This window comes from Drechmeria coniospora, chromosome 01, assembly GCF_001625195.1.
Source record: "Drechmeria coniospora strain ARSEF 6962 chromosome 01, whole genome shotgun sequence".
NCBI classification, from domain to species: domain Eukaryota; kingdom Fungi; phylum Ascomycota; class Sordariomycetes; order Hypocreales; family Ophiocordycipitaceae; genus Drechmeria; species Drechmeria coniospora.
The window spans coordinates 12,179,547-12,193,711 of NC_054389.1; the positions used below are offsets into that span (position 1 = coordinate 12,179,547).

A 14,165-nucleotide genomic window follows, 5' to 3' on the forward strand; every position below is an offset into this window, starting at 1 on the left:
TGCTTGCCCTTCTTTTCTCTCTTTTTAGCAAATCCCACACGTTGAGTGACGAGAATCATTGCCTAGTCTATGTCGAATACCAGCCGTTTGAATACGTTTGTTCCGGCAGCTCGTGGCAGGGCAGCAATTTACGGTTAGCAATCAATCCCAACGAAAGAAATTGCAAGCATCCTCGTAGCCGTGAAAGGAACTGATGAGCCATTAGGACATATACGACCTGCACGGATGAGCCGGCCGCGAGATATGTCACGACCACGATACAGTGGACGGGCACGTCGATGACGACGAGGACCGTTCCTCCTAGCGGAACGGCTCCAGGCACCATCATTATTCAAACACCCATCGAGCACAGCGGTACGACGCAGGGATGGACCGGCACCTTTACAACGACCAAGACCTACCCGCCCAGCGGCACGAATCCGGGTAGCATCGTTGTTCAAACCCCGACTGGATACCAAACCACGACGGAGGGATGGACCGGCACCTTTACATCGACCAAGACGTTTTCTCCCAGCGGCACGAATCCGGGTAGTATTGTTGTTCAAACGCCGATTGGGTACCAAACGACGACGCAGGGATGGACTGGGACGTTTACAACAACAAAGACCATCCCTCCTGCTGGAATCACGTCGGGCAGTGTCATCGTCCAGACGCCGATTGGGTACGAAACGTCAACGCAGGGATGGACGGGGACTTTTACGACGACAAAGACCATCCCTCCTGTCGGAACCACGTCGGGCAGCATCATCGTCCAAACGCCGATTCGGTATGAAACTACGACGCAGGGATGGGCTGGGTCCTTTACCACTACGAAAACCATTCCTCCTACTGGAACGGCCTCGGGCAGCATCATCGTCCAAATACCAATCGGGTACACGACGATTACGGAAGCATGGGCTGGAAGCATTGCCACCACCGAGACGGTTGCCGGCAGTGGAAAGGCTTCGGGAACCATCATCGTCAAAACACCAGTTGGGTATGTCACAAAGATGCAAGGATGGACTGGTACCTTCACAAGATCCAGCACCATCGCGCCGAGTGCGACGATTCCTGGTACAATCATCGTCGAGACGCCGATAGAGTACGTCATATCATCCGAGCTGTGGACGGGAACCTACATTACAACTCGGACCATCCCGCCAAGCGGTACGGTTTCTGGCACTGTCATTATCGGCATACCTACGGGATATAGTATTGTCACCGAACCGTGGACTGACACCTTTACCACGACCCATAGAGTGCCGGCCACGGGCACGGTTCCCGGAACAATAGTGGTGCAGACGCCCACGGCACTGGCGACGACGACGCAGTTGCAGTCGGCACCGTCGAGCGCAACCAGCTCAACACCTCCTCCGTCCGATACGGGTTCCGGCACAAGCCTCGTCCAGACACCTACCGGATATGTGACCGTATCCCAGGCTTGGACCGGCTCGTTCGCAACAACTCGTACGATACCCCCGACCGGTACCGTGCCGGGCACCATCATTGTCGAGACTGCCGCTGGGTTCATATTGACGACGAAACCATGGACGGGTACCGACACCACCACCCATACCGTATCACCCGAGGGGACTCTGCCAGGAACAATAATCATCGAAACGCCCGTAGGATACGTGACGGTAACCGAGCCTTGGACTGGCACCTTTGACGCCACCCGTACGGTACCACCTGTGGGCACGACCCAAGGTACGATTATTATCGAGACGCCTTCAGGATACGTTAGGACAACGCAGTCGTGGACGGGAACGTTTGTCACTACCCGCACCATCCCTCGTGCAGGCACAACTCTGGGCACAATCATAATCGAATTGCCAGGAGGATATGTAACGACGACCGACGGTTGGACAGGAACCGCTTTGGCAACCCGCACGGTGCCTCCTAGCGATACGATGCCGGGATTCATCATAGTCGAAACTCCGACAGGATACCTCACGACCGGGCAGGGTTGGACGGGTACGTTTGTTACAACCCGCACGGTGGCCCCTAGCGGAACATTCCCAGGAACTGTCATTGTGGAAACCCCGACGGGATATGTAATGACCGATCAGCCGTGGACGGGAACGTTTGTTACGACTCGCACAGTTCCTCCCAGCGGGACGTTGCCTGGAACCATCATAGTCGAAACTCCGACGGGATACGTGACGACGGGATACGTGACAACGGGGCAGCTGTGGACGGGAACGTTTGTGACAACCCGTACAGTGCCTCCAAGCGGAACGTTCCCGGGAACCGTCATTGTGGAAACTCCGACAGGATATGTAACAACTGGACAGCCGTGGACGGGTACGTTTGTTACAACCCGGACCATTCCTCCCAGCGGAACAATGCCCGGAACTGTCATTGTCGAAACTCCAACTGGTTATGTCACCACTGGCCAGCCGTGGACTGGAACGTTTGTTACCACCCGTACAGTGCCTCCGAGCGGAACGTTCCCAGGAACAATTATAGTGGAAACTCCGACAGGCTATGTAACGACTGGTCAGCCATGGACAGGTACGTTTACCACAACACGTACTCTTCCCCCCAGTGGAACTTTGCCAGGAACCATCATAGTCGAAACTCCGGGAGAGTTTATAACGACAGGGCAGCCGTGGACGGGTACGTTTGTCACAACCAGGACGATACCTCCTAGTGGCACGGTGCCAGGAACAATCATAGTCGAGACTCCGTCAGGATATGTGACGACTGGACAGCCGTGGACTGGAACATTTGTTACGACCCGTACGGTGCCGCCCAGCGGTACAGCGCCGGGCACTATCATAGTCGAAACTCCGGCAGAATACATAACAACCGGACAGCCGTGGACAGGTACGTTTGTTACGACCCGTACAGTCCCCCCTAGCGGAACGTTGCCAGGAACAATTGTTGTCGAAACTCCAACTGGATACGTCACGACCGAGCAGCCGTGGTCGGGTACCGTCATCACAACACGTACAGTGCCTCCTAGCGGAACGTTCCCTGGAACCATTGTGGTCGAAACGCCGACTGGATACGTCACGTCTGGGCAGCCGTGGACGGGTACGTTTGTGACGACCAGCACAGTTCCACCTAGCGGTACGATGCCAGGAACTATTATAGTCCAAACTCCGACAGGATATGTAACGACCACGGAACCATGGACGGGTACGTTTGACGCAACCCGTACGGTGCCTCCTTCTGGTACTATGCCAGGGACTGTCATCGTCCAGACGCCAACAGGATACGTGACGACTGGGCAACCGTGGACTGGTACGTTTGTTACAACCCGCACGATCCCTCCTAGCGGAACCTTGCCAGGGACAATCATAGTGGAAACCCCCACAGGATACGTGACGAGCGGGCAACCGTGGACGGGTACATTTGTCACAACCCGTACAGTGCCTCCCAGTGGAACTTTTCCGGGAACTATTATTGTTCAAACTCCAACAGGATACGTCACGTCTGGGCAGCCGTGGACGGGCACGTTTGTTACGACCCTTACCGTGCCGCCTAGTGGAACGTTGCCGGGAACTGTCATAGTTCAAACTCCAACAGGATACATTACCACTACGCAGCCGTGGACGGGCACATTCATCACAAGCCGCACCGTGCCACCCTCTGGTACGATGCCAGGAACCATTATAGTAGAAACACCAACCGGGTATGCAACCACATCCGAGCCATGGACTGGTACGTATGCAACGACTATTACCATTCCACCGTCGGGTACTGTTCCAGGAACCATCATAGTCCAGACTCCCACGGGATATGCAACTACATCGGAGCCATGGACTGGGACGTATGCAACGACCCGTACCATTCCACCGTCGGGTACGGTTCCCGGTACAATCATCATTCAACTCCCAACAGGATACGTCACAACCACACAGCCTTGGACTGGCACGTTTCTTACAAGCCGTTCAGTCCCTCCTACAGGAACAATGCCTGGAACAATAATAGTAGAAACGCCTACTGGATACGCCACTACGTCGGAGCCTTGGACAGGAACGTTTGCTACCACACGTACCATACCACCTTCGGGTACAGCCCCAGGGACCATTATAGTTCAAACCCCAACGGGATATGCCACTACGTCGGAGCCTTGGACAGGAACGTTTGCTACCACACGTACTATACCGCCTTCTGGCACGGTGCCGGGAACCATTATAGTTCAAACTCCAACCGGATATGCAACTACGTCGGAGCCTTGGACAGGAACGTTTGCCACCACACGTACCATTCCACCGTCAGGTACGATTCCCGGGACGATTATTATTCAACTCCCAACAGGATACGTGACCACCACGCAGCCGTGGACTGGTACGTTTGTTACAAACCGTACAGTGCCTCCCACAGGAACAAGGCCTGGAACGGTTATAGTAGAAACGCCTACGGGATACGCAACTACATCAGAGCCATGGACTGGTACGTATGCAACGACTCATACCATTCCACCTTCAGGTACAGTTCCAGGCACCATCATAATACAACTTCCGACGGGGTACGTTACGACTACACAACCGTGGACTGGGACGTTTATTTCAAGCCGTACGGTACCTCCTACCGGTACGAATCCTGGAACAGTTATAGTACAAACACCTACGGGATACGCAACTACATCAGAGCCATGGACTGGTACGTATGCAACGACTCGTACCATCCCACCTTCCGGCACAGTTCCAGGAACCATCATAGTTCAAACCCCAACAGGGTATGCCACTACATCTGAACCGTGGACTGGTACGTATGCAACGACACGCACCATTCCACCTTCTGGCACAGTTCCGGGAACTATTATAGTGCAAACTCCAACTGGATACGTTACCACTACACAGCCGTGGACCGGGACTTTTATTTCAAGCCGTACGGTACCTCCCACCGGTACGAATCCTGGAACAGTTATAGTACAAACTCCTACGGGTTATGCCACTACGTCGGAGCCATGGACTGGCACGTATGCAACGACCCGTACTATTCCACCATCAGGTACGGTTCCTGGAACAATCATAGTCCAAACCCCAACAGGATACGCCAGCACTACTGAACCGTGGACCGGCACTTTCGCTACAACTCGTACTATACCACCATCAGGTACGGTTCCAGGGACTATTATTATACAACTTCCTACAGGTTATGTCACAACGACACAGCCATGGACTGGCACGTTCATTACAAGCCATACAGTTCCTCCTACGGGTACGAGGCCAGGAACCATTGTCGTAGAAACGCCTACCGGATACGCCACCACATCTGAGCCATGGACCGGTACGTATGCAACGACCCGTACTATTCCGCCTTCGGGTACGGTCCCAGGTACTATAATTGTCCAAACTCCAACAGGATATGCAACTACGTCGGAGCCTTGGACAGGAACGTTTGCTACCACACGCACCATACCACCTTCGGGTACGGTTCCGGGAACCATTATAATCCAACTTCCAACGGGATACGTGACCACTACGCGTCCATGGACGGGCACCTTTATTACGAGCAGTACGGTGTCTCCTACTGGTACCATGCCAGGAACCATTATAGTCGAAACGCCAACCGGATACGCAACCACATCCGAGCCTTGGACTGGTACGTATGCAACAACTATTACTATACCACCTTCGGGTACAGTTCCGGGAACCATTATAGTTCAAACCCCAACGGGATATGCTACTACGTCTGAGCCATGGACTGGCACGTATGCAACCACTCGAACTATTCCACCTTCGGGTACAGTTCCGGGTACAATCATCATTCAACTCCCAACAGGATACGTCACAACTACACAGCCTTGGACTGGCACATTTCTTACAAGCCGTTCAGTCCCTCCTACAGGAACGATGCCTGGAACAATCATAGTAGAAACACCGACTGGATATGCCACTACGTCGGAGCCTTGGACTGGTACATATGCAACAACTCGCACCATTCCACCTTCGGGTACAGTCCCAGGGACCATTATAGTTCAAACTCCAACAGGATATGCAACTACATCAGAACCTTGGACAGGAACATTTGCTACCACTCGTACCATTCCACCTTCTGGCACAGTTCCAGGAACCATCATAGTTCAAACCCCAACAGGATATGCCACTACATCTGAACCGTGGACTGGTACGTATGCAACGACACGCACCATTCCACCTTCTGGCACAGTTCCGGGAACTATTATAGTGCAAACTCCAACTGGATACGCAAGCACGACAGAACCATGGACAGGCACGTTTGCGACAACTCGTACTATCCCACCATCCGGTACGGTCCCAGGAACGATCATTGTCCAACTCCCAACAGGATATGTCACGACGACGCAGCCATGGACGGGTACGTTCATCACGAGCCGTACTGTGCCTCCCACCGGTACGATGCCTGGAACAATCATTATAGAAATACCTACTGGATACGCGACTACATCAGAGCCTTGGACTGGCACATATGCGACAACTCGTACAATTCCACCCTCCGGTACAGTTCCGGGAACCATCATAGTTCAAACCCCGACGGGATATGCTACTACATCGGAGCCATGGACCGGTACGTATGCAACAACCCGTACGATTCCACCTTCGGGTACAGTTCCAGGAACTATCATAGTTCAAACCCCAACAGGATATGCAAGCACGACAGAACCATGGACTGGAACTTTTGCAACGACTATTACCGTCCCACCATCAGGCACGGTTCCAGGGACTATTATCGTTCAACTGCCAACAGGATACGTTACGACTACACAGCCGTGGACGGGCACATTCATAACAAGTCGTACGGTGCCACCTACTGGTACGATGCCAGGAACGATTATAGTAGAAACTCCAACGGCATATGCAACCACATCAGAGCCATGGACTGGGACGTATGCAACGACCATTACCATTCCACCGTCGGGTACAGTTCCGGGAACCATCATAGTCCAGACCCCAACAGGTTACGCAAGCACAACAGAACCATGGACGGGTACGTTTGCAACAACGCGTACCATTCCACCGTCGGGCACGGTTCCGGGAACCATCATAGTCCAACTTCCAACAGGATATGTCACAACTACGCAGCCATGGACGGGTACGTTCATTACGAGCCGTACTGTACCACCTACAGGTACAATGCCTGGAACAATCATCGTAGAAACACCTACCGGATATGCCACTACGTCGGAGCCGTGGACTGGTACATATGCAACAACTCGCACCATTCCACCTTCAGGTACAGTCCCAGGGACCATTATAGTTCAAACTCCAACAGGATACGCAACTACGTCAGAGCCTTGGACAGGAACGTTTGCCACCACACGTACTATACCGCCTTCTGGCACGGTGCCGGGAACCATTATAGTTCAAACTCCAACAGGGTACGTGACGACCACGCAGCCTTGGACAGGTACGGCCATCACAACACTTACGGTACCTCCTACCGGGACGGCGCCTGGAACCATCATAGTCCAAACGCCCACTGGATATGCCACCACGTCGGAGCCTTGGACCGGCACGTATGCCACAACCCGTACTGTGCCGCCTTCTGGAACAGTTCCGGGAACCATCATCGTTCAAACTCCTACAGGCTATGTCACGACTACAGAGCCGTGGACAGGCACGTTCATCTCGACCGTTACGGTGCCTCCTACTGGTACGATGCCTGGAACTGTCATCGTTCAAACCCCCACCGGATATGCAACCACTTCGGAGCCTTGGACCGGTACCTTTGCAACAACGAGGACTATCCCGCCATCCGGTACAGTTCCAGGAACCATTATTGTCCAAACACCAACAGGGTACGTGACGACCACAGAGCCATGGACTGGGACGTTTATGACGACCCGCACGGTGCCTCCGACTGGTACGATGCCTGGAACCATCGTCGTCGAAACACCAACTGGCTATGCAACGACGTCAGAACCTTGGACCGGTACGTTTGCAACGACTCGCACCATACCTCCTTCTGGTACGGTCCCAGGAACCATTATAGTTCAGACACCTACGGGATATGCAACTACATCTGAGCCTTGGACTGGTACATATGCAACAACTCGTACCATTCCACCGTCGGGTACTGTTCCGGGAACCATTATAGTTCAAACCCCAACGGGATATGCCACTACATCTGAGCCTTGGACTGGTACATATGCAACAACTCGTACCATTCCACCTTCTGGTACCGTTCCAGGAACCGTCATAGTTCAAACACCAACGGGATATGCCACTACATCTGAACCATGGACTGGTACGTATGCGACGACTCGTACCATTCCACCTTCGGGTACAGCTCCAGGAACTATTATAGTGCAAACTCCAACTGGATATGTAACGACTACGCAGCCGTGGACAGGCACGTTCATTACGACCATGACAGTGCCTCCCACCGGTACAATTCCTGGAACGATTATTGTTGAAACACCTACTGGATATGCGACCACTTCGGAGCCTTGGACCGGTACATTTGCAACGACTCGGACCATCCCACCATCTGGTACGGTTCCAGGAACTATTATTGTCCAAACACCAACAGGGTACGTAACGACCACCGAGCCATGGACTGGGACGTTTATGACGACCCGCACGGTGCCTCCGTCTGGCACGATGCCCGGAACTATTATCGTCGAAACGCCTACTGGCTATGCAACGACGTCTGAACCTTGGACCGGTACATTTGCAACGACTCGCACCATACCGCCTTCCGGCACGGTCCCAGGGACCATCATAGTCCAAACGCCAACTGGATATGCCACAACGTCAGAGCCTTGGACCGGTACCTTTGCAACAACTAGAACTATCCCGCCATCTGGTACAGTTCCGGGAACTATTATTGTCCAAACCCCAACAGGGTACGTCACGACTTCGGAGCCATGGACTGGGACGTTTGTTACGACCCGTACAGTGCCTCCGACTGGTACGATGCCCGGAACCATCATCGTCCAAACACCTACCGGATACGCAACTACATCTGAGCCTTGGACTGGTACGTTTGCAACAACTCGTACCATACCGCCGTCTGGTACGGTGCCAGGAACTATCATAGTCCAAACGCCTACGGGATATGTAACTACATCTGAGCCTTGGACTGGTACATTTGCAACAACTCGTACCATTCCACCTTCCGGTACCGTTCCAGGAACCATTATAGTTCAAACACCAACGGGATATGCCACTACATCTGAGCCATGGACTGGTACGTATGCAACGACTCGTACCATTCCACCTTCGGGTACAGCTCCAGGAACTATTATAGTGCAAACTCCAACTGGATATGTAACGACTACGCAGCCCTGGACAGGCACGTTTATTACGACCATTACAGTACCCCCTACCGGGACGATGCCTGGAACTGTTGTCGTTGAAACTCCCAGCGGATATGCAACGACTTCGGAGCCATGGACAGGTACGTTTGCAACTACCCGTACTGTACCACCGTCGGGCACAGTTCCAGGCACCATTATAGTGCAAACTCCAACTGGATACGTGACGACTTCAGAACCTTGGACCGGTACGTTTGCAACGACTCGCACCATACCACCGTCGGGCACAGTTCCAGGCACCATTATAGTGCAAACTCCAACTGGATACGTATCAACTACACAGCCGTGGACGGGCACGTTCATCAGGACCAGCACGGTGCCCCCTACGGGTACTGTACCTGGAACCATCATAGTCGAGACTCCTACAGGATATGTAACAACCACAGTTCCTTGGACCGGAAGCATAACAGTCACTTCGACAATTGCTCCAACTGGTACCATCCCTGGAACTATAATTGTTCAAACACCAACGGCCACTCCTACATCCCCATCAAGTTATGTTACGGTCACAATTCCCTGGACTGGTGTGGGAACTACAACTACAACTGTGCCCCCAAGCGGAACCGCGCCAGGAACTGTAATTATTGAAACACCTGCCAGCTTTGTAACGGTAACAACACCTTGGACTGGTGTCGGTCTTACAACAACAACGGTCCTTCCCAGCGGTACTATTCCAGGAACTGTCATTATTCAAACCCCCACCGGCACCATCACAGTACCTACAAGTTACGTTACCATCACGACTCCTTGGACTGGTAGCGACACTACGACGACTACTGTACCTCCTAGTGGTACCAATCCAGGCACTGTTATTATCGAGACGCCTGCAAGCTTCGTCACAGTTACAATACCATGGACTGGTGTTGGAACTACAACAACTACAGTGCCTCCATCGGGTACCAATCCAGGAACGGTAATTATAGAAACGCCTGCGAGCTTTGTTACCGTAACATCACCTGGGACTGGTGTCGCGCTTACGACAACGACGGTTCTCCCTAGCGGTACTATTCCAGGAACCGTCATCATCCTAACACCTACAGGCACGATTCCGATACCTACAAGCTACGTTACTATCACGACTCCGTGGACTGGTAGCGGCACGACAACAACTACCGTGCCTCCCAGCGGCACTGATCCAGGCACAGTTATTGTTGAGACACCTGGAGCATTTATTACCGTCACGATACCATGGACTGGTGTTGGAACGACGACTACCACCGTGCCCCCAAGCGGAACCGCTCCAGGAACTGTCATAATAGAAACGCCTGCGAGCTTTGTTACCGTAACATCACCTGGGACTGGTGTCGGTCTTACAACAACGACGGTCCTTCCTAGTGGTACTATTCCAGGAACCGTCATCATCCTAACACCTACAGGCACCGTTTCAACACCTACAAGTTACGTTACCATAACGACTCCCTGGACTGGTAGCGGAACGTCAACGACTACCGTTCCTCCCAGCGGTACTGATCCAGGAACAGTTATTATTGAGACACCTGCAAGTTTCGTGACTGTAACAACACCCTGGACTGGTGTTGGAATCACAACGACGACGGTCCTCCCCAGCGGTGCTATTCCAGGAACCGTCATCATTCAAACGCCTACAGGCACAGTTACATTGCCTACAAGTTACGTTACTATTACGACTCTGTGGACTGGAAGCGGAACGTCAACGACTACCGTGCCTCCTAGCGGTACTGATCCAGGCACGGTTATTATTGAAACACCTGCCAGCTTTGTTACGGTAACGACACCTTGGACTGGTGTTGGAATTACAACAACAACAGTCCTCCCCAGCGGCACTATTCCAGGAACTGTCATTATTCAAACCCCCACTGGCACCGTCGCAACACCTACGAGCTACGTCACGATAACGACTCCCTGGACTGGTAGCGGAACTGCAACGACCACGGTGCCTCCTAGCGGTACTGATCCAGGAACTGTCATCATCGAGACGCCTGCAAGCTTCGTGACTGTAACGACACCCTGGACGGGTGTTGGAACGACGACGACGACTGTTCCTCCCAGCGGCACCATTCCTGGAACGGTCATCATCGAGACACCTGGAAGCTTCGTTACGATAACGACACCTTGGACGGGAGTCGGAACGTCAACGACGACGGTGCTGCCTAGCGGTACGATTCCGGGAACCGTCATCATCGAAACGCCTACAATTACTGGAACGGTACCTACTAGTTATGTTACGATAACAACTCCTTGGACGGGCGTGGGAACTATAACAACGACAGTGCCCCCAAGCGGCACCGTTCCGGGAACTGTCATCGTCGAGACGCCTGCAAGCTTTATGACTGTGACGACGCCCTGGACTGGTGTTGGAACGACGACGACGACGGTTCCTCCCAGCGGCACCGTTTCGGGAACCATCATCATTCAAACGCCGACGGTGACGTCAACGATACCTACAAGCTTTGTCACCATCACGACTCCTTGGACTGGCGTCGGGACGAGGACCACCACGGTGCCCCCTAGCGGTACGATTCCGGGAACTGTCATCATCGAGACACCAACGGCGACCTCGACGATACCTACAAGTTACGTGACCATAACGACTCCTTGGACGGGCGTCGGGACGGTAACCAGCACCGTTCCGCCTAGCGGTACCATTCCCGGAACCGTCATCGTCGAGACACCGGCAACCTACACGACGGTGACGACGCCCTGGACTGGCGTTGGCACCATGACGACGACGGTGCCCCCTACAGGCACCATTCCGGGGACCGTCATCATTCAGACTCCCACAAGCGCCCTGCCAACGTCAAGCTTCGTGACGGTGACGACGGCATGGACTGGTGTCGGGACGGTGACCAGTACGGTCCCTCCGAGCGGCACCATTCCGGGCACCATCATCATCCAAACGCCCGTGCCATACGTGACGATAACAACGCCTTGGACCGGTGTCGGGACGGTGACCAGTACGGTCCCTCCGAGCGGCACCATTCCTGGGACGATCATCATCGAAACACCCTTGACCTACGTGACGATCACAACGCCCTGGACGGGCGTCGGGACTTCAACCACAACGGTTCCGCCTAGCGGTACCCTTCCCGGGACGATCATTATTGAAACGCCATTGACATATGTCACGATAACGACGCCTTGGACGGGCGTCGGGACGTCAACCACCACCGTGCCTCCTAGCGGCACTCTTCCCGGAACCATCATCATCGAGACGCCGTTGACATATGTGACGATAACGACGCCTTGGACGGGCGTCGGGACGTCAACCACCACCGTGCCCCCTAGTGGCACTCGTCCCGGAACCATCATCATCGAGACGCCCTTGACCTACGTCACAATCACGACGCCTTGGACGGGCGTCGGGACGTCGACCACGACCGTTCCTCCGAGCGGCACTCGTCCCGGAACCATCATCATCGAGACTCCGGCAACCTACGTCACGATCACGACGTTTTGGACCGGTACTGGGACCACCGTCACGACAGTTCCGCCAAGCGGGACGAATCCTGGAACAGTCATCATCGAGACGCCTTGCCCTGCGGTTGACGAGACGAGCGTACTTTCGGCAAGCTCTACAGCTGGTGCCCAGACGACTTGGGTCGTTCCTCCTTGTGCTTCCATGATGAGCTTCAGTCTCGTCGGAGGTCGCGGCACCGGTGCCAGGACTGACCCGAATCAGTCCTTCTCCATCGGCGGTCTCATCGTCGGCTCGATCAACGTCGTGCCCGGGCAAGAAGTCGTTGCCGTCGCCGGCGGCTCCGGATCCGGCGGCACTCCGGGAACGAGCGTCTACGGGAACGGGGGGGCCGGCGGCCTCGCGACGCTCCCGTGGATGACCGACGGCGCCGCAGGGGGCGGCGCATCCGCCCTCTACCTCGACGGCACCTTGCTCGCGGTCGGCGGCGGAGGCGGCGGCCAGAAATACACCTCCTCGTTTTCGGGAACGATTGCCTTCAACCCGACTTGGGCCGTTTACCCTCTATACACCACGCAAGGGCCCGGCATCAACTACGGTTACGACATGAACTTTACGAGAAACGACAAGTCCCTGTACTTTGTCAACGGCGTTTCCTTTGGTCCCGCTTGCTGCTCGGCCGGCGTGGCAGGGGGTGCGATTGGGTACTCCCTAATCCTGTCCGGCGCAAGCATCCCGTTCACCTCCCCGGACCCGGACGACTATGCGTTCTTCAGCCAAGGGGGCCTTCCGGGGCTCAACGGAGTGCCGGGCGCCGGGGGCATAACGCAAATAGCATCGTGGGCCGTGCCCTACACAACCATCGTCAACGGCAATCCCGGCAACGGGAACAACGGCGGGAACGGGGTGCAGTCGCCGGCGGTCGTGGTGAGCAACAACGCGCAAAACGTCAACACGCTGAACTCGGGAACGTCGTGCGGCGGCGGCGGCGGCTACGGCGGCGGCGGCAGCGGCGGCGCCGTCAGCTACACGTACAACGCCAGCAGCTATCCCGTCTGGGGCGAGACGGGGTTGGTGCAGGGATCGTTGGGGGCCGGCGGAGGAAACTTTGCGTCCAACAGCCTCCTGACGTCGACGATAAGCCTCGGGTTGCTCGTGGTGCAGGGGACGGTCAATGTGACCTTTTCGTAAGGCGAGGCGTTGGCGGGACGAATACTGGAAGGGTCATGATCGAGAGACGGTGATGGGGCCGGGACTGGACCAGACGCTGCCCAGGGACAATGAGATGCACTCGCTCCAGGAATAGGGCCGGGACTGGACCAGTCGACTGTCCAGGGACAATGATGATGCTCCGAGGAGGAATGCTCTCGCTCCAGGAATAGGGCCGGGATTGGGCCAGACGACTGCCGAGGGAGGAATGCTCTAATGCTCTCGCTCCAGGAATAGGGCCGGCACTGGACCAGACGGCTGCCCAGAGGCAATGAGGATATTCTGAGGGATGAATGCTCTCGTTCCAGGAATAGGGCCGGGAATGGG

General features: G+C 54.8%; 1 protein-coding gene across 1 annotated transcript; it reads left to right on the forward strand.

Annotated features, from left to right (window-relative positions):
* Positions 1–278: 278 nt before the first annotated feature.
* Positions 279–13,820, forward strand: DCS_03233 (uncharacterized protein; the record flags this gene model as incomplete). Its single annotated transcript, XM_040800557.1, has 1 exon — positions 279–13,820. One exon carries the CDS (start codon positions 279–281, stop codon positions 13,818–13,820), a length of 13,542 nt encoding a protein of 4,513 aa, XP_040661440.1.
* Between the last annotated feature and the right edge of the window lie 345 nt (positions 13,821–14,165).